At 40.8% G+C, this 27,152-nt stretch overlaps 3 protein-coding genes across 5 annotated transcripts; 1 reads left to right on the top strand and 2 right to left on the bottom strand.

Annotated features, from left to right (window-relative positions):
• The first annotated feature begins 169 nt into the window (after window positions 1-169).
• Window positions 170-6,326, top strand: LOC125293512 (interleukin-17 receptor B). Of its 3 annotated transcripts, XM_048241457.1 has the most exons (13): window positions 170-282; window positions 2,178-2,202; window positions 2,383-2,435; window positions 2,881-2,902; window positions 3,145-3,267; window positions 3,374-3,483; window positions 3,593-3,719; window positions 3,841-3,891; window positions 4,008-4,028; window positions 4,140-4,160; window positions 4,245-4,331; window positions 4,658-4,927; window positions 5,129-6,326. In XM_048241457.1, the coding sequence occupies exons 1-13, from the start codon at window positions 205-207 to the stop codon at window positions 5,434-5,436; spliced, it is 1,296 nt and encodes a 431-aa protein (XP_048097414.1). In that variant the 5' UTR covers window positions 170-204; the 3' UTR covers window positions 5,437-6,326. The 3 variants fall into 3 exon arrangements, with proteins under 3 accessions (XP_048097414.1, XP_048097413.1, XP_048097415.1); XM_048241456.1 differs by having other exon boundaries at window positions 4,140-4,331; XM_048241458.1 differs by lacking the exon at window positions 4,245-4,331.
• A 472-nt stretch (window positions 6,327-6,798) lies between these two features.
• On the bottom strand, window positions 6,799-14,106 carry actr8 (actin related protein 8). The gene is made up of 13 exons (XM_048242365.1): window positions 13,643-14,106; window positions 12,913-13,083; window positions 12,640-12,750; window positions 12,443-12,547; window positions 11,848-12,021; window positions 11,571-11,664; window positions 10,668-10,800; window positions 9,871-10,024; window positions 9,635-9,730; window positions 9,378-9,518; window positions 8,788-9,055; window positions 8,307-8,470; window positions 6,799-7,071 (listed from the first exon to the last, which is right to left on the bottom strand). Exons 1-13 carry the CDS (start codon window positions 13,772-13,774, stop codon window positions 6,928-6,930), a joined length of 1,887 nt encoding a protein of 628 aa, XP_048098322.1. The 5' UTR covers window positions 13,775-14,106; the 3' UTR covers window positions 6,799-6,927.
• Window positions 14,107-15,334: 1,228 nt separating this feature from the next.
• On the bottom strand, window positions 15,335-18,065 carry selenok (selenoprotein K). Its single transcript, XM_048241400.1, has 4 exons — window positions 17,961-18,065; window positions 16,378-16,468; window positions 16,128-16,202; window positions 15,335-15,434 (listed from the first exon to the last, which is right to left on the bottom strand). Exons 1-4 carry the CDS (start codon window positions 17,977-17,979, stop codon window positions 15,335-15,337), a joined length of 285 nt encoding a protein of 94 aa, XP_048097357.1. The 5' UTR covers window positions 17,980-18,065.
• Between the last annotated feature and the right edge of the window lie 9,087 nt (window positions 18,066-27,152).

Here is a 27,152-nt window from a genome sequence, read left to right on the forward strand (position 1 = left end):
GGCTAGCTTTAAGATTACGAATGACTTGATGTTCTAGCCATTTTAAAATTCTTCTCATGAATAGCCTTATCAAGTAGGCTACAGTATGAAGAAGCACTTGGAGAGAGTAGCGCACTGCAGATCATGAGTCCACACCCACAAAGAACCTATATGATCTGTAACTCTCTCAAGTGAGTTCACTTTGCACAATCAAACTCTGGTGACATGGGGTCCCGTTGCCATTATCTTCACTGGATTTCAATATGGAATCTCATCACAGTTGTTTGGAGTTTCTCATCACCAGTAAGCTTAAATGATCCTTTAAATGAAATACTTGTAGCCCCAATTGTGTAGGCTACTCTTGTACAATGCTTAAAATGTTTAATTTTTATTTAGTGCATTGAACTATGGGACATTCCAGAATTAGAGGACATTTTGGCATTTACACTTCTTAAATAATTATTTTCTATTTTAACATTTTATGTTGAATATTTAATAAATATAGGTCATAAACTACTAAATTATATGATTTGTCAAGCTCAGGCATCAACGGTACTTTTTCCACCTCAAATGTTTTATTTGCTGTGTACATGTAGTTATACGCTACCCTGTTACAAATACAAAATGGCATGAAAAAAGTATATTTTTAAAATATTTTTCAGTAAATCCTTTTTCATTCAATAAAGGAAGTCATTTTACACTGAATAGTCATATGATTTCAGGTAAGATTGTTAATATATATTATATATGTTAATTAGACTAACTATCACAGGCTTAATTATCTTCCATTTGAACAGTGACATACAGTTTTTTTTTAATAATTCCAGTATCTATTCTCAAATATGCTCAGATACATTGTGCATATAATCATATAAGCTGTTCTAAGGACTATTGATGTAATTTTTTGTGTGATAGCAAAAATACTTACCATTATTTATCCTTATTTTAATAAAAAAAAAATTGTAACAGGGTTGCAAATTGAGTCATAACATCACAAATCTGTAGAAATCCATTAGAAATTCTGATATTAGGCCTATCTATTGCAAATAATCACAAATATCTAACCAAAATGTGTTTATTTTCAGCTGTAATTGAATCTCAACATGTATTGTAGCACACTATGCTGCAATGACGCTGTACTAACAGAAGAAAATCTGGCAATTTATTTAAAATATGTAAATAATGTTTAATTATACAAATAAATTCATTTTTATAATTTAACTCAGCATATTCAATCATAAATATATCATAGTTAACAAAAAATACCCTGATAACTATGATAATAACCATGTTACTTTAATTACAGTAACAGGGTTGCGAGTAACAGGGTTATTAATGCTAATATAGCATCTACCTTATGAACAGAAGCTAGCTGTAAAATTTAGCTATTTTACCAAGGTCAAGGACCAATGTGGTTATACAAATACAGAAAATAAAAATGATTCAACATTAATCTTAAAACATGAGTAACAGGGTTGCGTGGTTAAGCTTTACGTACTCAATTATCCCAGAAAAGTTTGAAAATATATTAAAATTGGAAGAGGACACTCACCTTTTGTCTACCCATGTTTTTTGAAAATGATTGGATGATGTCATTTCTTGTTTGTAACATGACATAATATTTTAACCCTTTATCAGCCAGGCAAAAATGGTATTGGTAACAGGGTTGCGTGCACATTTGGGGACACAACTTCATGGCACAATAAATAGTATTCAAAATATGTTATAATCAAAGAAATTCTGTTTTACAGATACAATAGATGCGTATCCACAAAATACTGCAAAAGATAATATATTAAAGACTTATTTTAGCTGTTCAATTTGGTTTAAAAGTTGGTCATCAGGAGCCGGGGACAGGATAAAAACCCCATTTTAAGGGGTGTTCCAGAACTAATCGGTATTTTTAATCATGTAAAGGAACCACTTTTCCCCAGCAGATTATTATGTTTTGCTTTATGACAGTTTCACTTGCAGGTTATGTAAACATTTTTGTTATTTTGGACTTGAGTATTTGAAATATCAGGGGGGGGACACCAAATGTCCTCTAATTCTGGAATGTCCCCTATATTAGGCTATTGTTGGTGTTCTTATTGTTCTTCTTGTTGTTATTAGCCTAGTTATTGTTGTTGTTGGCAATAAGGTAGGCAATGTAGGCTATGTGTTCATAAATTATTTACTAAACTTTTTTTTTTTTTTAGAATATCAATTCCAGTGTCATTCTGGGTAAGTCCATTTAAAGTGTGTGTGTGTGTGTGTGTGAGAGAGAGAGAGAGAGAGAGAGAGAGAGAGAGAGAGAGAGAGATGGAGTTATGGTTGACCCATGTGGTAAACTAGTGTGCATGATGCTTTTGTTATTGATCTACTTTTCTGCTAATGGCTTGCTTTTATTTTGTCAAAAAATAGGAGGACCCCACAAGGCTGATTCAGCCATTCTTGTCTCAAGCTCTTCTCAGATAGTAAGTGCTTTTACAGTTTTCTTGGCTACACTAGCATACAGTTTTTTTCAATTGCTTAAGCACAATTTTGAAAACCTGAATTAGCCTTGCTTTTTTGCGAAATGTAACACTTCGGTCAAAACACTTCGGTCAAAAAGGTCAGGCTTGCTTTGTAGATGGAATTGGAATTGGAAATATACACCCACATTCCTTCCTTCTGTCAGAAATAGAAGAGGGGAGTCTGATATTTTGCTCCTTGAGTGTAAGGTTTTGCTAACTCTGGGATACTTTTAATTTTAGTGTTTAAGCAATTGTAAAAAAAACTGTAATATAAAACATTAATAGTAATATGAAAGAGAATCTAATGAAGAATATAATTCATTCTTAATAAAGCTGATTAAAAACACGTTGTGCGTAATGTTATGCAATGTGCTGCACTAAATGATTTCATACATTCTCTATTTAGAATGTTACCTGTGGTTCTGAGGGTAAGTGTGATTTGTTGCTTTATTTTCATGTTTTGTTTACTTTTATGTAGCTTTTCTCCAGATGATAGCCTCTTTTGTTTTGACTGGATTCACACTCATAGTTTAACAAAAATCCTCAAGAACACTGAAAGCTTGATGCCTGAAGGAAATCCAGTGTAGGACACTTGACATATCTCCATCCACAATGTGCATGTTTCAATCTATTTATGAGTGAATCTCTAACACATGACTGTTCTACCCAGTGCCTCCTGGAGCCTATGAAGAGTATGAGAGCAACCCATCCGTTTTACACGATCTGAGAGTAGCGCTCATCTCCACTGACGATGGACCCATGCTAAATATATCCTGGGCTATCAAAGTAGATGGTGAGATCAGTCTGACAAAATGAATTGTATAGATACGTGTCAGTTCCATCTCCAAGTCACAGGAATACAACATACTGATACATGCCTGCTTTATTTCAATTTACAGCGAGCATTAATACTCTGATTGGACTACTGCTTGATGTGTCAGAAAAAGATTTTCTTTACTGTCAGTATAACCCATCATTCAACAGTGTTTCAATAAGGGATGCAGACGTGGTATGTTGTACAGATTAAATTAATTGATTATCTCTGATGGGTCAAATTTGCTCTTCTAATATTGTTCCCATTTTACTTTTTTTGTTTGTTTGTTTTACTTCCTTCATAGCTGTGGTTCAGCTACAAAGTCCATGCTGAACCTGATGACTTCACCACCATAGTGGCATATAACTTGCCAGAACCACCATACGGATCTGGAATCCTAATATCAAAATCGACATCTATATCCACTCCAGGTAGCAGCCCAGTTTGCTTTGGTCAATGATGTGTTTGGTTAGCAGTTGATACAGTGAATACATACACTAAATCTGAAACATATAATCACTCACTATCTCACGTTCATTTAATGTGTCTCAGGTTGTGACAACATCATTATGATGAGCCATCACAGTTGCAGTAGATGGAAAGGTATGAGTACATTAGTGCAAATTAACAGTTGAAACTGACAATTAAACCACTAATTCAGATGTGGCTTTATAAAATGATGGTGGGATTGTTAAAATCATAAAATCCAATCATTGCAGAAACCACCAGGCAGACCACTGGTAAGTCCATTATCTATTTCCTATAATTACGGAAACATTTTCTCCTCAAAGTCATTTTTTCAATTTTATTTGTGTGTTGTTAATTACAATCTTCTTTTTTCCCTTGTAAAGCACATCCACCCACATTTAAAGGTAAGTATGTAAGTTGTCTGCCGCAGCCTTTTTTATTTGGGTTGAGATTGTGTTGGCTTCATGGCTCACCTTGTCATCACGCAGTGCAAAAGGAACAGTCCAGCGCTTCTTGGATCGTGCCATTGGCCATGCTAGCCATGTTGCTGGTGTTTGCCATTGCAGTCGGCCTCTGTGAGTTTCACTGGTCCTCAGTGGGACGCCCACTGTACAGTTCTTGGCAAGCCTTTGGTTTCTCTTCTGTCATTATCTGGTATATCCTAGTATCCAATTTATACCCACTTGAAGAAAGTCAACGACAATCTCTTTTGGCCATAGAAGTGTGATCAAAACTTCAGCAATGTGATTTTTGTGGACTGCATTTATATGACACTGTTCCACTCCACTAAGCACTCTCAGCAATCAATGCTTTTAGTTACAGTAATGTCACAGTATTAATAAGTTTGTGGCTTTCTCTGTGTTTTGTGAACTATTTGTGATTTCCCCCCCCCCAAATTCAGATATAGGTCGCTCAAGAAGCTTGTCTAAGATGACCCCTGAGCTGGTTCCTGTGTCGGTGCTGATGGTGTACCCGGCCGTTGACGCCGTGTTCCAGCGGGCAGTGCTGGCGCTGGCTGACTTCCTGCAGAGCAGCGGCGGCTGCAGCGTGGCCATCGACGTGTGGCAGCGGGGCCGACTGGCCGAGCTGGGCCCGCTCCGCTGGCTGCACACCGTCGCCGAGAGCGCCGACAGGGTCCTCGTCGTGCTGCCTTGCCACGCCGCAGACCTCGGTACCAAAGGCTTTAAAAATGTCATCATACACACAGAAGGGCATTTACACATCATACAGACATGGAGTAGGCCTACAGAAGTAATTGAGTGATTTTAATTTAATATAAAGTTGTGATTGCAGTCACACACACTGTAGGTGTCTCTTTGCCCATTTCCCATAGATCTGTCCGACTAACCTGTGCATCTCTCCCCCATGGTAGACGAGTCCATGGGAAAGCTGCTCACTCCCTCTTGGGTTGAGCACACAGTACCCGCTTCAGCTTACGAGCTCTACCCCTTGGCGCTCAAGATGCTCAGTCATTCCAAGCTGTGGGTGGTCCACCTTGGCAAGACGACAGCGAGGAGCAGCGTGCCTGTGGAGCTGATGGGCTGCCGCTCATTCGCCCTGCTCGAGGACCTCCAGAAGCTTTTCCACGGCCTCTGTGCTGGACACACGCCCGTCGGGGCCCCCTGGCTGAGGTCCTGGTGGGGTAGGGGGAAGCGTCGGCAGCAGCTCTGGACAAACTGAAGGAGGTGGTGCAGCAGCTGGAGCAATGGGTGCAATCCAAGTCCTGCAAGGGACCCTCCAAATTGTCACAGTCTGAGCCATCAGACACATATGGTACATCGGGGAGGGAATGACAACACAACAACAAAAACAACAACAACAAGCTTTCACTTCATGCTGACTCGTTTTGTCAAAGCTATACTTTTTTCACTCTTCATGTTTCATTCATTTGACAGGACATAATATTGGGTATATGGGGCTGTTTGATATTGCAAAAATACTTCTGACTATATTATTAGCTTTCACATGCTTACACTGTTTCCAGTAGCAGTGAGTTTTAAAAAAAATGAATAAAGCTCAAAATCCTTAGAATAGCTGTTAATTCCATAATATGCATTGGGAACTCTACACATTCAATTTCAAATCAAAGCATGACCAAAATTGTTGGTCAAGCAGTGTTTGCATTTTTCTTTACAAATGTGCAGAGTATCATGAACTTCACACAAAAATTTGTTCAATGAAAATCTGTCAAACTCTGCCAAGACACTAAAAGTGTGTCATGATTGGATCACTCAGCACAGCAGGTCAATGAACCAAAACACATCAAAATCAAAAGTCTACTGATCTAAACTTGATAGAAACACAATGAGGCGAGTCAAAGAGGAGAATGCAGTGACAACCTAGGAATCTGGACTATCTGGAAAGATGTTGTAAAGAGGAATGATCTCAAATACTTTGCATGGTTTAAGGATGTCATAGGGGAGCATTACCAGCTGTTTTGTTGGCAAAGCAAAGCTAAACAAGGTATTACATATAGGGATGCCAATAATCGTGGCACTTATCTTTTTTGTTAAAAATATATATCTTTATGAAGTATTTTTGTTTGTCAGAATAAATTTGCTTTCTTTCAAGGATGGATTTTCCTCATTGTTTTCATTGTGAGATTATGATAAATCACCAAATGATGGATTTAGTCAACTTTACCAGGGGTGCCAATAATTGTGGAGGACACTGTATCCTCACATTTGCTATCAAACGGGTCATCATAATTTACGACCAGCTGTAGCTGGCTTTGCATTTTACCCGCCATACCACCTCCTGAAGCTGGTGCAGTCATTCAGCTCAGGAATAAATAAGAGGCCAAAGGGAGATAAGTCATCTGTGAATGTGCACCTCTGCACCTTCTCATGAGACTTCATGTAAAGCAGGAAGCAGAGGCTCAGGTGTCTGTTTCACCACTTTACCACTGAACTTCAAAACAGGATACTGCAGCTCTGCTTTGTGTGATAATCTGACCCCATGTGGGTGATTCATCAGATTAGGGATTTTTCTAAAATGCATTTCTGTAGAAGTCTATCAGCACAGAGAAAAATCCACACAGACTCTCAAAGCTTGATTTTTATTTATATTTTTAAACACTGTACAAAAAACATTTTCACATCAAAAACAGGTTAAATCTCTCTCTCTCTCTCTCTCTGAGAGACAGACACACACACAATTTGTATACTGGAGTCACCAGACAAATGCTGCCCTCTCCCTGAGCATCCGGACCCCAAAGCGCTGCCACTCACACTGGTGAATCCACATCTCCTGGGTCGTGTCCAGACAGGCCAGCACTGCTCCGCCCTTCCAGGCTATCAGCCGTGGATCCATATCCTTGGAGAAGATCAGAAACTCAGTCAATATGACAAGGTAAACACCGGGAGAGCAAAAGACTTGTAAAAATAGTTTTAGGAGACTGGTCAATTTGTTTCTAATGTGCGTGCTGCCATCACATCTGGTGTAGCCAGTTCCATTGATTTTCTTGCCACAGGCTACACTCTGTGAATAGAACACTTACGTTGTGAACATGGTGTTGCCCCGCCGTCACAGAGTAAACACATCTGTTGTGCAATTTCATACAACCTGAGGCTTAACTGGGACACTATGGTGATTGTTAAGGTAGCCTGAATGCTAGAAGAATCTCCAAATCTTATCCCAATCCAGACTGATAACCTTATTAAGGTTTGAAATGACATACACCTCAATACAGAGGCAGGCAAAACACCAGTCCTAGTGTTATTGGACCTTAGTGCAACACTGCTGATCACAACATATTACTACACAGACTAGAAGACGGAGTTTTACAGGCATAGTTATCAATTGTATCAATCAACTGTACCTCATGACCAACGTCCTTGACCTGTGGTGTTCCCCAGGGGTCAATATAATATTAGGGCCACTAGTATTAGTCCTAGTTCGATAGAATCAGCGCTGCCAGATCTGGCTAAACCTAAGGTATGCTTGTATTGAAAGATTCAGCCAGATCTGTGCAGCGCTGCCATGTCGAACACGCCCGCTGATTTGGCTATAACGGACCAGGAAGCCATGGGATTTTATTCCAACAGATACAGGTCTTGTTATAACCTCTCTGAACGCTTTCAAAGTTTACAATACTTTGGTTTGTCTGTAGAATCACTGCATCACTGTAAGCCCATTCAGTGATGATGCAAATAAACAGTCTTGCTAAAAATGCCACCAGTTAAGGTAATTTTGTTAAATTATTGCTCTTTTATGCACTATTCCTCTTTGCTTTTGTTTATGAAATGTACTACATAAATAAACTTGCCCTGCCTTGTTGCCTAACATGATACAGTGTTTAAGGTTGTCTGTTCGCCTTCCCTGTTCACATCCAATCTCTGGCTTACACTACATTAGTGTGAGAGAGTGTGTGTGTGTGTGTGTGTGTGTGTGTGTGTGTGTGTGTGAGAGTGTGAGAGAGAGAGAGAGAGAGAGAGAGAGAGAGAGAGAGAGAGAGAGAGAGAGAGAGAGAGAGAGAGAGAGAGAGAGAGAGAGAGAGAGAGAGAGAGAGTGAGTGAGTGAGTGAGTGAGTGAGTGAGTGTGTGTCATACCTTTGGTCGCGTGATGACCTCCACGTTCTCCACTACCCGGCGGAAAGATGGGGGCATCTTATTGAGGATGCGGTGCTGCAGAAACTCCTGTGCGCCATGGAACAGCAGGCCTCCCCCCACCACAAGGATGGAGCTGTACATCTTGCGTTTGGTCTCGTCAGATGCTGCAAACACACACACACACACACAGTTATATAAAGGTCCATATGTTTAGAACTAGGGAGAAAATAAAGCAGTGATATGCTTTAAAAACCCTTAGGGAGCAGAGTTCTGAACATTCTAACAAAAGATTCTGTTCCGCAACAGTTTAAGCAGAGAGGGTTCAAGCGGAGCTAGTAATCAAGGATCTTTGGTTTAAGGGTCTGAAATTCCATGATGAATTCGATGAACCCAGACATTCTAGAACGTTCACGTCCAACACTCTCATCACATCAGTGTGACGGTACCTTCTGAAGTTGGAGAATGGACTGTGTCCACTTACCACAGCAGTCTATACAGTGTAGAATGGCTTTGTCCAGGCCCAGCGCTTTTCCCTCAAACTGCGACATGGCCGTCCTGCGGGACAGCAGCGCTGAGGGCGAGTCTTCCACCTCTGAGCCGCCCATCAGGCATTCTCCCTGGCCATGGCCCAGTTCCACCTCCTGGCCATGAAGGCCCCGCTCAGACGGCTCGCCGCCCTGGCTGCTGGACTCGCCCTCAAAGCCCAGCGGTTTGGGCAGAGACTTCCGCTCAGCGGTGGCTTTGGACGACTAAGAAGGGAAGAGGGAGAGGAGATAAATAAAGATAAAATTCTTTTTTAAAGCGAAGTGAGCAAATATGTATCACTATGTTTCCATATAAAGTTTCCATACATGGTATAGATCTAACTGAATTAGTGAGTGTAATGAGAATGGATGATGTTAATAAACCGAGAGGAAGAGTGTTGGAGGCTAAGTAGAATAGAAGTACTAAGAGGCAAAGAGTGATACGGGACGTAGGGTACAAACAGGCAGAGATAGTATGGTGTATGTCTGTGTGTGTGTGTCTGTGTGTGTGTGTGTGTGTGTGTGTGTGTGTGGTGCCTGTCATTACCTGGTCTTGTTTGCTCTGGGTGGACAGCAAGTAGTGCTCGTCGTGAGGATCTTCAGAGTCCCCCTGTGCCCGCTGCTGCAGCGAGGTCATCTTCTGGCCCACAATGCCAAATGTAGCTGGGTAGAACAGAGCCATGGGGGCCTGTGACAGCGCAGGAAGGAAGCGTCAGACATTCCATCACTCAGGCAACACAATACAACATCCACTCACACTCCCGCATGGATTTTAGCATGACAAAGGCCCGATCCTCTAACTACCTGAAGTTTCTCATCCCCAAGACGGCACTGATACAGGAGCACTGGGGATTCTGGGAAACGTGTGCGAAACTCATGGTCCTGGAGTCCAGAAATATCCTACAATGTGGGGAAATTGAAATGTGTGATATAACACAAATAACAGCAAACACACATTGTGCATGTACTAGTGTCTAGCAGCACAAGTTAGTCTGTGTTTATGATCCAAGTCTAAAATGCATATAGAGTGCGAGTCCTACCTGGTCCAGGTGGCAGAAGGTCTCTTTGAGCTGCTGCAGAAGCATGCAGTCCATGCGGTTGGTCAGCTGGCAATCCCTGTAGGGGAAGCCTGCCCGCTGCAGCAGCCAGAAGAAGCATCGTGTCACATCAGAGCCTCCATACGCCAGGCACAGCCTAGATGGGCGAGCACACACACACACACACGATTCTGAAAAAACAAATACTACCCGAATGTTGTGATTCTATGATTTAGAAAAAGCCCAGCACACAGGAAACAAAACCCTGTACAAACACTCCAAACATCAGATTACAGGCCACGCAGGACAGGTGTAGAGACAAGCTAAGAAAAAAAAAAGAATCTGATGCAGATTCTAAGCAGAGGTAGAAAGCGGTAGTCAATAAGGCTAGGTATTGCCTGCAAACTCTCAATGCCATACTGATCACGATGCAGAGGCCACGATACGGTGTGCATCATGATAGAGGGGCCACGACACAAATACACGTCGATTCTGAACAATTACCATGTTCATAGCCGAATTCACTGCAATGACTGCTCTTTATAATTCTATATAACAGCACAGGCAAAACCTTAAGGTTCACACAACATAAACACTTCAATACCACAGATCACAGAGAAGTCATAATTCTCCTAAAACTTACAATGACCTTTTCTGTTGTCTCTAATGCTTTTTTTTTTTTTTGTATGCCGTGTCGATAGAGCAGCATCTGTATCAATCCGTAGCGATACGTGAGTACATTGTGATATATCGCAAAATATCCATATTATTTTGTGCACAGCCCTAGTAGTCACACACACCTGGAGCTCCGATGGGACACCCCATCCTCCACACAGCACAGGCTGGTCTTCTGGTCACCCACGTCCACCACGCAGGCACTGCTCAGCCCACTGCCGTAGGTGGCACATACCGACTCCTGGTGCACCACGATAGCTTCACAGAGGGTGAGCTTATGGTTATGGTTAAGATATTTGGCCAAAGCGACTTACAGTAGCTTTTTTACAGTAGAGTTTTCTTAGTAACCATATGAACATAAAACATACAAACGTATTTAATACAAGCTTATCATCGGCTGCATGGACAGGTGCATATGTGCAGTAATTTCAAATACAAAACATAGTTGGCAACCACATTTTAGGAAATGTGACAAGCCAGCCATGACACATACACAAACCAGTTGATGGACAATGGACAGTAGATTGTTGTCGAAATATGCAAAGCTATTTGTAATTGTAAGGGAACCTTTGATCAAATGTCTACTTGAGGGTGTTTGAGCGTCAAAATAAATGCAAACATCATTGAAATAGAGGCAGGGATGCCATCTAGTGTTTTGAGTGTATACTGCATCAACAAGCTTGGACTCAAATGGTCGCTGGATAACTGATGTGACATGTAAGCAATTACCGCGGTGGTCAAACACATTGTTTTTCTGAAAGGATCTGCAGCAAACATGCCATAAGGAAATACAAGAGACACGCTTCCTGTGTTTGATAAAAAAAAAAGGCAAATCTGTTCAGATTGTATTTCAATCATCTCTTCAGTTGCTCTCATGGTAATGTATTAGATCCAATTGCTTTACATTATGGCAAGTTTACAGCAGATTGTTTTACAGAAACAATGGTTTTGAACACTGCTGTGATCTAATAACTAATTTAATCATGCACTTGATAAATGCACAGATCTCTCTGTAATGGGTTTCTTACCTGAGAATCCAATGTTATTCAGTAACATGTTAACCATCTCCTTGACATGCTGTCTGTTGTAGATGTCAGGGACAAGCAGGATGCATCTGTGATACTTACGCAAAACCAAACAATATGAGTACCTGTGTATAACATCAATATTTACACCTGTATTGTACACATGTATACCATCAGCATCATTCAGATCCTAGTGAGTTCCAGATACATTCCAAAATGTTCATTTTAACCTTGTGTTTATGTTAGAATACCAGGTGAGGTTCTCTCTGCTTCATCATACCTTAAGGTCCTTCAGAGGGATTTCCAGAAGTTTCTGGATAGCATGGGACCAGATGGCCTCTAGATCAGCAAGGACAGCAGTCAGTGACCCGCCCGGACCCCCGTGGATGTTGAGCTGCCCCCTGCATATTGGCCAGTGGAGGTTATAGCTGTCTGTTGGGTTCACATACAGGGCCTATTACAAAGAAAGAAAAATAACAAGATGGAAGCCATTTAATACATGCCTGGAGTAATGTAATATGTTACATTTGTTTTAAGTAGCTGGCATAACATTAACTCAAAAAAGTGGTATTCCAAAATGTCAGTAGGAGCCTTGGTGAAATCCAACACGTCATTGCCTCTCAACAATTTCTCAATGTTTTTCTCAAAGTTCTTTCACTGCATAATACTGTTATAGTGCAGACACCCAGAGCAAGCTGATGAGTCTGTGGACAGTTCTATAGCAGAGAGCAAGCTTCAGACCTATGTCTGGAGTCACAGCATCTCAGCTCCCCCAGTGGGATGCAGCAAGAACTTGTCACTCTGATCTCCATGACTAGGTCGTACATACTTAGTACACTTCACAAGGTCAAAGGTCAGCAATGCCCTTCTCTTACCTCCTCCCCAACCAAATAGTCTGGCTTGTGGCTTGTGTTTGTCCACTTCACCCTGGCAGTAGGATCCAGCACGGCGGGCCGAATCTGTCTGTTGTAAGCTCTTGCCTATGACATGGAATTGACAGAAAGCAACAACTTACAAGAAGATGTCCAAAAACAAACCCTCCCCTGCCCCAGTACTGAGACTAGACACCCACCTGTTCTGCAGATACTGGCGTTCGTCTAACTCCATTCGACATTTTCTTTGACCAGATGGCTTGATCCACCATTTTGATGCCATTTTGTCTCTGCTCGTTACTTTCTGGTTTCTTGACATTAAATGTGGTCAGGTGGAAGACAGACGACAAAGAGAGAAAGAAACTGATATGAAAGTGGACGTGGTGGAAGACTTTTGAATTGTGTCCCAAATAGACTGTTAATGGTTTCTGTTCACAGGTAGTCTGGTGTAAGTTGTTTTTTCAGACACTTACATTCAGTCCATCCCTCAAGAGCCAGCGGTCCTCATGTCGAGACTGACCAGGTTGTTTATGTCTTCGGGCGATGACGTGCGGAACGATCACTGGCAGGGTGTCTGTGGCTCGACCTATTCTCAGGCTTTTGGATCCAGGATGGATCACAACAATGGAGGTGGTTTGTATAGGCTTGAGAGGGAAATACAACATTGCATTTAACGACCAATAGACAAAATTAGCTCTAATAGTGAAAAGCATTTCATTAGGCTGGCAATGCTTTAACTACTGAGGGCAGAACAAGCCTCTGAATCGCTGACTAGACAAATACAGAGATCAGATAAGCGAAGGCTAGGCTACAGTATTATATTCTAAGTCTACAGTTGCTACTGTTGGTGTGCTTTACTACTAACAATAAGCGTCATTTTTAAAAACAGACGCACAGACACAGACACACTTTGGCTGGGTATTATATGGGTCTGGTCTACCGTTATAGATTAGTCTCTAGTGGTTGCACTTGACACACCTTATTACATCGGAAAAGACCTCAAAATTCTGACTTAGTATCTCAAAATGTAAATAGTCTACCTCATAATTTTGACTGTGTAGCATACATCAGAACTTTGACCTATTTTTGTCTCAAGACAGGAAACTGGGCTTCTATACAATATTGTGCTTACTGCTTTCATTGAAATATAGATGATGTGTGCTAGAACAAGCACGCTAATCAAGATGTAAATGTTTAGCCTACCTCTTGCAAAGGCTCTGCAATAGCGGCTGGGACAATCGGTCTTTTCACGCCACGCTGTTCCTTTTCTTTATCCTTCTCTCGTTCTTTTTCTTTCTCTTTTCCATTCTCTTGCTCTCTCTCTGCTTGAGTCATTTGGTTAAAGTGTTAATAAGACGATTGTAAAATTACAGTCACACTCTGACAATTCGTGGAGCGTGCTACGAGCTCATAGTAGCCATGAAAGAAATTAACAGAGCCACTCTGTAAGACTCGAATAGGGAGAAGTGAAGCCGACTTGATCCAATTTCCTGGGCACTGCTCGTACGGTTCAGCTTCAGTTTGGTGACGCCTGAAACACGATAAAGCTTTAAACGCTTCAGATGTAAAGTTATTTGATGTCAAATGGACGACGGTCATCAGCCTCCGAACGTTCCTGGAACTTCCCAAAACATTGCATGCTAGAGGTTGGCCAAACAAATGTTTCGCGGAGTTGAATTTCACTGGACAACTGTGCGTGTAACCAAGGACTTGTAACTTTGTAACTTCAGAAAGGGCTGTCTCGTTGCCTACTAACATACTAAGAGAACGTTGCAATTAGCTCTGTTTTCAGATAAACTATACATTTCAGCTCTACAAAAACATTGAAACTGCTCAACATTAATAAGCCGAAGCACTTCGGGGTGGGGTTTTCCCTTCGCCAAGAGAGAACACTTCAATACTTCAGGAACCAATATGCTACCTGTACTTTGTGCCACTATGATCTCGCACGTTTTCAAAAAATACATCAATGTACAAATTAATCGCCAGAATTGTCAGATATGGTTTTAGACATAGACTGTATAGTCTATGGTTTTAGATGGAAAGGAAATAATTTGTATCCTCAGCCTGCATGCAAAATAGGAACTCTGCAATATGATTATGCCAGTTAGGGTTTATCTTCCTTAATTACAATGTAAGAGACAATTGGCCTGATTTCATTCACTGAAAACCTCTCAATATATCTCTGAAATGTATGAATATTTGTTACCAAAGGCATTCAGCCTACATAAAACATTAGATTAGTAAATCAGACACATGGTGCACAACTGGTCAATTAAATCATGATTTTATTTTTGATTACACATACCTAAATTATCAAAGTGATGAATGTATATTTATATATAATTAAAATAATACCACTTATTTGGTGGTATATTATACAGTCTTTATTGGATGCAAATCAACAGTAGACAGATGGGAAAAGGGAAGTGTCTGATAGCATCTGAAGGATGAAGGATTGTAGGCCGCTAGTTCAACTGCCCTGGCCCCACAGTTTAGGAATTCCCAGAGCAGCTTCATGAATCTGCAGAGCAGAAACAGCCAGAGGAAGAGGAGGGGGATGACCCGCACACACAAACGTGTGTGTATCTGTGTGTATTGGTCTGTGTGTTGCTTTAACTGTGCTGCCGATTTGCCTCCCCATCATGGTGCTTAAACTGCAAGCATGACAGTGTTTATGAAGCTCCACACATCCCCTCGAACGCCTGCATCAGCATGCAGGCGTTTACCTGTATAGGAAAAGAAGACGGTGAGTCAGTTCATTTGATTTAAGAGTATTAATTAACCCTTTGTGTTTAGCATTCTTACATTACTTCAACAATGAAACTGAAACTCTTTTAGCGTTTCTAAAATCGCATAAACCTGTTTTTACAGTATAATCCATTCAATTCTTCCTCACCTTCCTCATCCTCCTCCACCCATTGGGGGAGCATTGGGCCCCCCTCCGTGGTTTATCCTCCCCATTCGCCTCCGGCTACCAGGGTAACCTGGAGGACTGCATAAACATTACATTAATGTTGCACTACTGTTCAATATAAGCTTAAACATACAAACATTACACTCAGTGTAGTGTCCAAGTGTTTGACATTACTGCATCAGGGCACACTAAGAGGAGTACATCTCATTCATGATAACACACTCTCAACTATGCAAATGATTTAGCACCACCACAAAAAAAAATAAAAAAATAATAATAATCTAGACCGTTGTATTTATACTTCACCCTCTGTATTTACTGACAATTCTAAAACTGATAGTTCCGGTCCTTGACTAGGATTGGCTGAATCATGTTCGATGCCGTTGTAAAATGCAGCATAAACATACACCTTGTCAGACACTGATTCTACAACAGCTAAGGGGGGTTTTAGGGACTCTGCTAGCGCGTCGTGCCTAACAACACCCCTTAGCTGTTGTAGAATCAGTGTAACATACGGCCTCTCAGGGCTTATTGCTTAATTGAAGGATATTAACATGATTAATACATGCTTGTGTGAGCTTTGGCAGGTTTGTACAATGTATGTGTGCAATTTCTTTGTATATTTTCTTTATTCTGGTACTAAGACACTTCAGATGTTACAAAGGTTAAAAGTCTCACCTGACTTTTCACAGCTGTTGAGCTAAACGGAAGCTTAAGAACTTTTGACACTTTGCATTTCTCATTACCGCAGATCAGTTTAGATGGACTTACCCTCTGCCATCACTGAAGCGAGACGAAGCACTGTTTCCATCCTTTGATAAATCTGGCTGGACAAGTGTCTGAAAGCTAGAGAGGGAGACGAGAAAGAGAAAAATCATTAATAACTGCCCAATATCACTTTGTTATTGACACATCCGTTACCACTACTGTAATAGTAATAACAGGAGTTCAACAAAGTGGTACTATCACACATTGCATTGGTGTAATGCTACTATTATTTGGATTCACAGAAATTACTTACAATAAACCAATAAATTCAACTGCAGTCCAAAACATGTCTGTCAGAAAAGAGAGTCTCCATGGTGACTGGGTCCTGTTGTCCAGGACCTGGCCTGAGATGAAATACAAACATTTAGTATTTGGCAAAAACAACATAAATGGTATCAACTAAATGGTGGCCATATTATTCATATCACAAATGAAAACGACTACTATGATCATATCACCATACCACTAGGTTTTCTTTACAAGATAACTAATATGCACCACGCCAGCATTTACATAGGCCTACATGAAACATATTAGGCTAAATAAGATGAAGCTACATGATTTCACAATAATCTCATGCTTGAGTTGATAATGATCCAGGGGAACCTTTCTTGAAAATTTATTTTTGATCTCATTGAGATATGACAGATGTCTCCTTATTCCTCGGGAGAACTAAAGCTACCACACCAAAATATCTTCTCACCCAAAATTCTACTGGTGATCGTTGACTTATATATCAATAAACGTTATTATGCAAATATTGCCAGCTCTTGTAGAACTGATCGATCGGTGTGTTCCCTTGTGTTTGGCACGACTCCAGATTTTGTTACTTAATTTCGTCGTGCTGCCAAGAAACGGCAATGCTTATTTAAAAGTGTCATAACGTTACAACAATAACCACGCTAACTTGCAGTGATATATAGATATCAGAACTCCCCCTATTACCGTCGGTCCCGTATTTCCGCCGTCTTGCGTGTATGTGTCACTTAATATCCATTTCTATACAAACCAAGACGGCGGATTCCCCACCCACACCATAGGTGTATCTAAATTAGCTATGTACCAACAATGACATTTTACCGTGACTCGAAGAGCTGTAAACAGTGTTGTAAGTTAAAACTCCACTGGAGCTCCAAGCGGATGTGTACACGCAGTACACATCCGAGCTCCAGTGGAGTTTTAATTTCATGACTAGAATTATCGGTCTAACCGTTCATCGTTGAAACGGCGTAAATAGGCGAGCCATCAGGCCAGCACTATAACTCCGAGCGTGGTAAACAAAATTTCAGGCAGTAAATGCGCCCGTTAAGAACCAAACCAGATTTTGTTCAAATCTACACACCTATGGCTACTGAAAAATGTAAGATTCATTTAGCAAATGTTATTTTGAAGTGTTCAAAAACATAAAAAACAAAAACAGAATTTTCGAACAAAAGTGGTGATGATAATTGGGGGTGTTTTAGATATACCTGTAAGAGTAACGCTAGCCACATCGCTATTTCACAGAGGGGGATTGGCATAGAGTTACGTTCACATCTTCATGAACAACAGCCAGCTGATCAATTTAGGAATACATATGTGTGGTTTTGAACCTCAAAGCTGTGCCATTGTAAACTGACATTGCTTACAAATTTATCTAGCTAGGGTAACTTATCGCTAGTTGCTAGCTAGCTGAACAGTGGATGGTATCGATATCGCTAGCTATAGAAAGCGTAATGCCAACTTCAGCGTTATGCCGACCTAATGTTCAATTGTCATTATGTCAATTAAATGACTCTCACAATTTGTATTATGAACACATTCAGTATTATCATTATATCAAACACTGCCACTCACCATTAGCCACGTAAACCATCTTGGCGTCTTCCCTGTTGTGTGTATGTAATGCGGATATTTACTAGACGACGCCTGTATAACTACGTCATTACGCAAGGCTACGCAGACGTGAAACTTCCCTGTAGAACAGATTGCTGCCACTATGTAAACGGCTACATCTGGACCAGATGCAGAGAGCTAAATTTGTCTCAATAATATTTGGATATGCACAGAGGGGGATCCACAAATATTTCTTGATTTGCATGTGTGTTTTGATACCTACAAATAAATTATTTATACCTCGTATATTGATATAGCTGTGCATTTGTAAATAAAATGCCATTTGTAAAACCGAAAATTTCATTTGTGAAATGTGATTCTGCATTTGTGGATCACCAGCACACGCATTCTTCGCTTTCCAAAGTTAGGCCTATGTATTTTAGAGACGTTCTTCGCATGAAAGTCGCACAAATCCACACGTGAAAAAATCATATTTGTAACTTGTAAATTTGTTTTCACAATTGTAGATGTGTAAATCAAATGGCATTTGTAAAACTGAAAATTGCCTTTGTGAAATCTAATTTTGCATTTGTGGATCACCAGCACACGCCGTTTTCGTTTTTGCATTTGTGGATCAGCACACGTGTTTTTGAGACAATCTTTACGGCAGAGAAGCCACCCAGATCCACAAATAGCCTATCCTTTCTGATCCTGCTTTGTATCAGTCTGTAATTTGCTGCCTCCAACAATTCCAACCAGTCTCTTCCTCACAGCTGTCAGACGTGGTCTCTCATATGAAGCCCTCTTCTTGCCACTCTGATATTCTTCCATCTCACCTTTTCAAAGAAGTTTTTTGCGGCTATTTGCCCTTTTTATCTTGAGCACCACTCCCTGGCTAATGGAGTAGTACCCTCTGGCTTCAAACACGCTTTCCTGAAAAAACCTTTCCTTGATCCCATTGATTTGAAAAATTATAGGCCCATTTCTAAATTGCACTTTCTCTCTAAGATCTTAGAAAAAGTTGTTCTGTCACAGGTCTCTTCCTTAAACACCTCTAATATCCTTGACAAGTTTAAATCTGGTTTTAGACCACTTCTGGTCCTGTTAGATCTTAGTGCTGCTTTTGACACCATTGACCACAAGATCCTTTTAAAACGCCTGGATGTTGAAGTTGGTCTGCAAGGCACTGTATTAAATTGGTTCAGATCTTACTTAACTGATAGATCTTTTTCAGTGCATTTAGGCAATGCTTCATCATCATCTGCTCCCATTAAATGTCGTGTCCCCCAGGGTTCTATTTTAGGGCCTCTTAGAGCCTCTATTATTTTCTTTATACATGCTTCCCCTGGGCTCCATTTTCAATCAATACAATATTCGTTACCACTGCTACGCAGATGATACTCAATTTTATATACCGGTGGCCCCTGAAAATTCCTGCTCATTGACCAACCTTTTTCTTTGTCTTAATGACATTAAGAATTGGATGGCTAACAACTTTTTACAGCTAAATGACAGCAAAACAGAAGTAATCATTTTTGGACCACCTAATTCTGTCAACAATGTAAGCAAGGCTCTTGGCCCTCTGTCTGTTAACCATCACAGTGTGGTCAAGAACCTAGGTGTTTTCCTAGACTCTTCTCTGACTTTTAATAAGCAAGTCAACAGCGTTGTCAAGGGTAGTTTTTTCCAACTTAGAACAATAGCAAAGCTCAAGTCTTCTCTCTCCTACATGATTTAGAAATCCTTATACATGATTTATCCTTATACTTGATTACTGCAACTCACTGTATGTAGGTGTAACTAAATCTACCTTAAACAGACTCCAGCTGGTCCAAAATGCTGCAGCCAGATTACTGACTGGATCTAAGAAACGTGACCACATTTCACCTGTGTTGGCTAAACTGCACTGGCTTTCTGTGGAACACAGAATTAATTTTAAAATTCTTCTGTTTGTTTTCACAGCTTTACATGGTTTAGCACCTCAGTATTTATGTGATCTTTTAATTCCTTACTGTCCTCCTAGACCTGACCTCTTCGATCATCTTCCCAGTGTCTTCTTTGTGTTCCTTCTGCCTCTCTTAAATCCAAAGGTGACAAAGCTTTCTCTGTCTATGCTCCCCAGCTTTGGAATAGCCTTCCAGATGTTGTGAAATCCTGCCCCACTATTAGTAGTTTTAAATCCAACCTAAAGACCTACCTCTTCTCCCTAGCTTTTAACACTCCCTGACCCCCTCACCTCTCCCTTATTTTATATGTTTATATGTATGTATGTATGTATTTATGTATGTATGTATGTATGTATGTATGTACGCCTTGGACAAGTTCCAACACTGTGGAAGACATCATGTCTCACCCCTGTCCCTAAGAAGCCACACCCTAGTGAGCTTAATGACTACAGACCTGTCGCTCTTACATCACATGTGATGAAGACAATGGAGCGATTGGTCTTAGGCATGCTCAGACCCCAGGTACGCCATGCACTAGACCCGTTACAGTTTGCTTACCAGGAGAAAGTGGGCGTGGACGATGCCATCACTTATCTTCTACACAGGACACATTCCCACCTGGACATGGGGAAAAGTGCTGTGAGAATCATGCATGTTCTTTGATTTATCAAGTGCTTTTAACACCATCCAGCCCCTCAGATTGGGAGACAAGCTCTTGCAGATGGGTGTGGACGCTCACCTGGTAACCTGGATTACAGATTACCTGACCCGGCGACCACAGTTCGATCAGACTGAAGAACTGTCTCTCTGACACTGTGATCTGCAGCACCGAGCCACAGGGAACTGTGCTCTCTCAGTCCTGTTCACCCTGTACACATCTGACTTCTGCTACAACACCGAGTCATGCCACATGCAGAAGTTTTCTGATGATACTGCAATTGTGGGGTGTATCAGGAACGGGCAGGAGGAGTACAGGAGCCTGGTGGAGGACTTTGTGCAATGGTGCAAACTCAATCATCTTCAACTTAACACTTCAAAGACCAAGGAGATGGTGGTGGATTTCCGCAGGTCTAAGCCCACTCTGCTACCAGTCCACATTGATGGGGTCAATGTGGAGGTGGTTAGCACCTACAAGTATCTGGGTCTCCACCTGGCACTGTTGACTTACTCATTTGCACTATCACCATGACCACTATCACCATTGCACTACCACCATGACACTCATTCACACAGAGCACCTTAGAGCACCTTACCATACCTTACTATGCACAGAGAATCACAGGCTCAGTCCCTGCCTCAGTCATTGCAAGCGCCTCTGATTTATTAATCACCACTATGTGGATACTGTTTTTAGAATTGATTTAGATTAAGTGTTAGTATAATTTGTATTTTAGTATATTTTTATAAATTGTATTAAGTGTTAGTATAATTTGTATTTTAGTATATTTAGCATATTCTTTATCTTCTACTGTCCTTACTGCTTAGTTGTGTTTTTATATTATATACTTTAATTACTCTTTCTGCTGTTAAAGAATGTGTTTGTGTTGTATGTATGCTGCTGCTGAGACCTTGAATTTCCCCTGGGGATCAATAAAGTATCTATGTATGTATGTATGTATGTATGTATGCATGCATGTATGTATGTATGTATGTATTATTACTATTATTATTATTATTATTTTATGTAAAGCACTTTGGTGCAATGCTATTGCTTTGAAATGTGCTATATAAATACATTTGACTTGACTTGACTTACCTCTAATTCGCCTGCTGACAGACTTTCTAATCCAGTGGTCTAGATGGCAGTGTTCTATGGGACTCATAACACACAGAGCTAGCGAACCTAGTTCTTAAATGTACCAAGTTATGCCTTTTACAACAAGCTTTTTGATGGAAAAGTGGTGTTCAATTTCCATAATCTTTGTTTAGTGAACGCATAAAACCGTCAGTTTGTAAGCGAAATCAAGAATTACAATCTTTGAGTTTGTTTATCGTTACCTATAGACAGGTCATCTGCTGGAAACATTAGGCCTAGTTTTTGGTCAAAGTTTTCTCCATGGATTCCTGGTCAGAACCCCTATTGGAACAGATTAAAACTTGGTGCATGTTGAATTTTGTCTGTGTACACCTTCATTAATGTTGATTTTCTCCCGACTGGAGGGTCATACTGTCACGACATTCTCCTGAAATGGGGAGGAGGGTTTGGAGATCATGATACCGTGTCCGAAATGTGCATCCATTGCTCAGAAAAATAAGGCTTTGAAAAATTCTGGGAAATTCTTGGATTCTGCCATAGACCTCAATGTGAAAAAGAGAGCCCGATCACTGCATAAATGTGCGGGGCGTGTGCTACTGCTACCCTATTTGCATACATTGCCGGGGACAGGAAATGGCCTCTCAGGAAGTATCTTCGTAATCAACCATCTTTGCTGCAGCCATTCCTTTACTTCCTGAACTGGCCTGTCAGGGTCAGAGTTCAAAGAGCCACAGTCTTTATGAACACACACACACACAAACACACATTATGTCTGTTAAAATCCTGCTCATCTCTCTCACTCACTCACACACAGACAGAAAGAGAGAGGGGGGGTGAAATCATACCATACACTCTACACCTAAAACTAATTTGCCATATACTGTACATCGTAATCTCTAATGGAATTACAATAAATGTGAATTTGCAACTCAGTGCGTTTTCTTCCTCTACACACACACACACCTCTGATTGGCTTGTGTGAGTGAGTTGTCTTTTTCCTCTAGGAGTTTCTTTAGTTATTCAATCTTCAGCATCAGCTGTTGGTTTGACTGCACATGCTCCGTCAGGCTCTTCTCAGTCTCCGCCTCCCTCTCCTCCAGACGGCCAATCAACACGCAGAGTTGCCGCGATGTATTCACATGTTGACTTTTGGCTGCGGAAGTCGCGGGATATGTGTAGACAACTGCCATATTGGCATTATGAACTAAACCCCATGCATTTCTATCACTACCGTTTACCACAGCCACTTTCGATTTCAAAAGTATAGCACTAACTATAACTATAGTCGCTGATATGGCAGCTTATCTGGAAACGTTAGTGAATTATGGTGTTCCAGGCTAGTATCTCCCAGAAAGAGATCCAGGTGTGTGTGGCCAGGCTATCACAGCATACCATTGTCAACCAATCTGCCAAAAGAACCAAACTGGCATCCTAGAAGGCTCTTACCAGTACCAGCTGTGCTGTGTTCGCATGTCCTTTAAAGCAACACCAAATAACTTTTCCTCTGTCGCACGCACACAATTTGTTTATCCAACGGCTTTGTAAATAACGATGTCCATAGACAAGGTAGAATATGTTGCATGATTTTATGAAAGTAGGATACGATATTGCGACATCATGCAAGTCAAATTTGTAGTTTCTTATGTCTCATTCCATCAAACTACAGATCCGCTACCCGATCTGGCAAACTTACATAGTGCGGTTATAGCCGATAGAGGACCGCAAACGAATGCAGAAGTGATGTCGTCTTCAAACTGACCAAGGATGAACGGGCGGGACCTCCGTAGCCGGAGACCACAACCGTTGGAGGCGCGAGGTGAAGACCTTCCGATCTTTGCATCGCGCTTGGAAAGTTACCAAGCAACATGAAGTGGAGACTTCACGCAGATATCAACTTAACAATACCAAAGCCGTATGCTATTGCAAGCGTACAATACTCTACCCTATCTTGCCAATCCCCTTGTAATGCAAAAACAAAGCTTAATAGGCTATATCTAACGCATAAACAAGACAAAATATCGGAGCAAGCCTAAAAAGACCTAAAGCCTGAAAGGACCAGTAAACGAAACAATCCTACCGCCCCCTTGCGTACAGGATGATAAATTAATATTTACGCTGCACTTGGCTTTTTTTTGCTTTATGTTGCATTTTCAAAATCAAACATTTAGTGGTTAAAATATATTTTGAAATGACATTTTTTTCAATGCACTCTACATTTTAAATTCAAACCTAAAGTTCTGAAAATGTCACAAAAGCAGGCCCTCTTTGGTTGATGTTGTTGTGCGTCTTCTAAAGATTACAAGTCTGTGTGTGTCCTGTGTATATGGTTTCCCCTCTGTGCTAGTGTATGCATTATTAAGATGAAACATGGGGTAACTTTTGGGGGATTTTTTTTAGCAAATTTCTGGGCAACATGTTCCCCCTGGTTTATTTTTGTTGTATGATCATGATATCTTACCACTTATCACACCTCTTCAAAACCAAATCATCAGTTTATTCATATGAAGATATCTCATAGAGCTTATCTTACTCCTAGAGTCAGACACTTAATCGGTCAAGCTCCACATCCATTTTGTACTTTGTGCTCACAAAATGCTTTGGGGACTTTTATGCATATAATGTGGGACTGCCCTAAGATTTATGATTTTTTGAATAAGGTGTTATTCATTATCTGATCTCATTAGGCCCTTTCACACTGGCGAAATCGCCGCGATTTTATGTACCAGAATCGCGGAACGACTTTCACATAGACCGAGGCGGAACAGCGGGACAAAGTGTCTCGCCAAATTTACTACCAAGCCCCCTAGACATTTTGCCGAGTTTTTTCGTTCCGGTGTTACATGGCAACTGGCTCCCATGTTAACTGGCTGCGTTGATGACGTTTCATGATTGATGACGAGTCTTTGACAGATGTGGCCGCTTGCAGATTTGTCTCTTTCTGATATACCAGAGACGCACACAAATATGCATGACATGTTTAAAAGTCAAAATTGTATGTAGTACTACATGCACTGGACCATAAATATGCCACCCAAAAAACAAAAACCTAAATACACTCCACGTGGGTATCGATCCACGAATAAATTGACCTGTTTGCTTGGTAATCAGACGTCATATCCACTTGCGCCACGAACCAGCTGACGGCACTCACAGAAATTGACTTCAGTTGTATGATTAAAAGAAGTCAGCTAACGTTATTATAATTGTAACAAGTTAACACAGCTGTTCATGTTATCTGGCTACCATGTTATCATGCTACCGTTGCCCAAGCCATTTAGTAGGCCTTCAAAGTATCATGGTTAAGTTTTACAAACGTTTCACTGAGGTTAGGCTGTGGTCGCCCCTACCTGAAGTGTCTGTAGAGGCACATGAACATGAACGTCAGCAAATAAATAAAATAAAAATGTGTTGCCTAATTGTGTATCCTTTTGTCCAGCCTATTCTTTTAAGAATTCCGTTCATGAAACACAGGCATTGAAACGCACACAGCAATGGGCAGGAGAAGTCTATAACGTGTCCATATTTCACAAAAAAATTGCGCACAGGGTGAGTCAAAACTCTTTAGGCTTATTAACATTAATGTTGCTGACACGTAAACATGGGTTTGATGGTGTTTTGGATACTTTACTTCCCAATTCTTAAGTTGGTGCTTCTCCTGTGGCAACAGGTTCGTGCGCCTTTCATCAATAAAAACAAAAACAATGCTTGAACGTTCTATTTGGGCCCCAATCTACTTCCTCTACATCAAGATAACATATGGAATGTTAAAAAGGAAGTCTTGTGGGGCCAACTATGATGCTGATAATGGAACTCTCTTGAAAGGGTCCATTAATTGCTTGATCACGCAGTCGACATGGGTTCAATCCTCCCCATCAAAATAAATATATTTTTTTATTATTATTTTTTTATTTTTAGACCAGCAACGCTTCCTCAATTTAGGCTACAGGTAGACTAGGTGGCCACAGAGAGCCTGACCACCAGTCAGTGAAATGTTTGAAAACTTAACCATGATACTTTGAAGACCTACTGGCTTGGGCAACTGTAGCAAGACAACACCATCAGCCGTGTTAACTTGCTACAATCATCAGCTGACTTCTTCTAATTGTATAGACTAATTGAAGTAAATTTCACTATGACTTTAGGGCTGGTTCGTGGCGCAAGTACGTAGATAAATGGTTTTCATGTAAGAGGTTTCATTTAGGGAGCAGGTTCCATACCTACGTGGAGTTATTATAAGGCTATTTATAGTTTTGGTGGCATATTCATGGTCCAGTGCATGTAGCGTAGGCCTACTACACACAATTTTGACATTTAAATATGTCATGCATATTTGTATTTGTTCGTCTCCAGTTTCCATCAGAAAGTGACAAATCTGCAAGCGGCCTTATCTGTCAAAGAAACGTCATCACTCGTGAAACGTCACCAACGCAGCCAGTTAACATATGTGCCAGTTGCCATGTAACACCGGCACCAGTGTGAATGGGTCAAGGCGGAAAGGGCAATCTGGGCTGGCATTTCGATGCTATGTCCAGCCCACCACAGGAGATTGCAAAAAAATCTAACTGATCAAAAGCAGCAATAGCAGAGACAGCACATTATGTCAATCTATAAATTCACAAAGTCTCCAGTCATTCCGTGCCTGCTAGAGTTGACTGTAGCTTGGAATGCAATCAGTTGCCATAATAGGCTATCCTAAAATCCAGCGAAAAAACAATGCATGAACTCATGAGCGTCTGTCTGCCCTATATGTATATCCTCTGACTGTAATGCTTACAGATATCTAGGCGATATTTGTAACATTTGTTAAGTATTTGGCCTGTTATAAAATCATGTAGACCTATTGAACAATTTAAACACATTAGGAACCGCAAAGTTGGAGACATGCATAAAGACATTGCTGCCAATTTAAAACCGGATTACTCTGGAATGGCTAACTGTACAGGGACATGCTTTACACCTTTGTGTTCGGTAAGGTCTGCTGTTTATTCTGATATATGGTTTGTCATGTGTTGAGGTAAAGTTCGCGAAGTATTCCACCAAGATGAATGGGTGGGAGGCGAGCAAAGAATATGATTAAATTAAAGTTACTTTTCTCGCGAACCGTTTACCACAACAACTAACCACTAACATCGTTTAAAAGCTGAGAAAAAGCTCTTTCATGTGATGTCGGTGATAATAGGCTACTTCGCAAGTAGTTCAGCAAACTGTGGATGGGACAGAATACCTATACAGAGCAGCAGCTCTGGCCATATCGGCTCTGGCTCACATGATGTAGCCTATATGCTTTAAATGCATTATCGCTTCACTACCCAACACGCGAACAAGAAAGAAAAGAAAAAAGAAACCAATGTGCTTATGTCGCGATTTTTCGATAGGCCCAGGCCTAGAGAAAAGACAGCTATGGTAACCTAACAATTAGGATTTGCTTTTCCTACACTGCTGTTTGGTTGTCCCAAACTTTGAGACGATCCATACTCACATTAACTGAAGCTTATCAACCCGAACTGCGAT

This window comes from Alosa alosa, chromosome 4, assembly GCF_017589495.1.
Source record: "Alosa alosa isolate M-15738 ecotype Scorff River chromosome 4, AALO_Geno_1.1, whole genome shotgun sequence".
NCBI classification, from domain to species: domain Eukaryota; kingdom Metazoa; phylum Chordata; class Actinopteri; order Clupeiformes; family Clupeidae; genus Alosa; species Alosa alosa.

Bases quoted from the DNA above. Each gene is read 5' to 3' on its own strand.
- LOC125293512 (XM_048241456.1), top strand. From the start codon at position 205: ATGGGGTCCCGTTGCCATTATCTTCACTGGATTTCAATATGGAATCTC. The intron at 3,484-3,592 runs GTATGTTGTACA...CTTCCTTCATAG, and splicing joins CAATAAGGGATGCAGACGTG to CTGTGGTTCAGCTACAAAGT. The intron at 4,029-4,139 runs GTAAGTCCATTA...TCCCTTGTAAAG, and splicing joins AACCACCAGGCAGACCACTG to CACATCCACCCACATTTAAA.
- actr8 (XM_048242365.1), bottom strand. From the start codon at position 13,774: ATGACTCAAGCAGAGAGAGAGCAAGAGAATGGAAAAGAGAAAGAAAAA. The intron at 12,548-12,639 runs GTGGGTGTCTAG...TCCATGTCATAG, and splicing joins CGCCAGTATCTGCAGAACAG to GCAAGAGCTTACAACAGACA. The intron at 9,056-9,377 runs GTAATGACAGGC...TTCCCTTCTTAG, and splicing joins CCCAGAGCAAACAAGACCAG to TCGTCCAAAGCCACCGCTGA.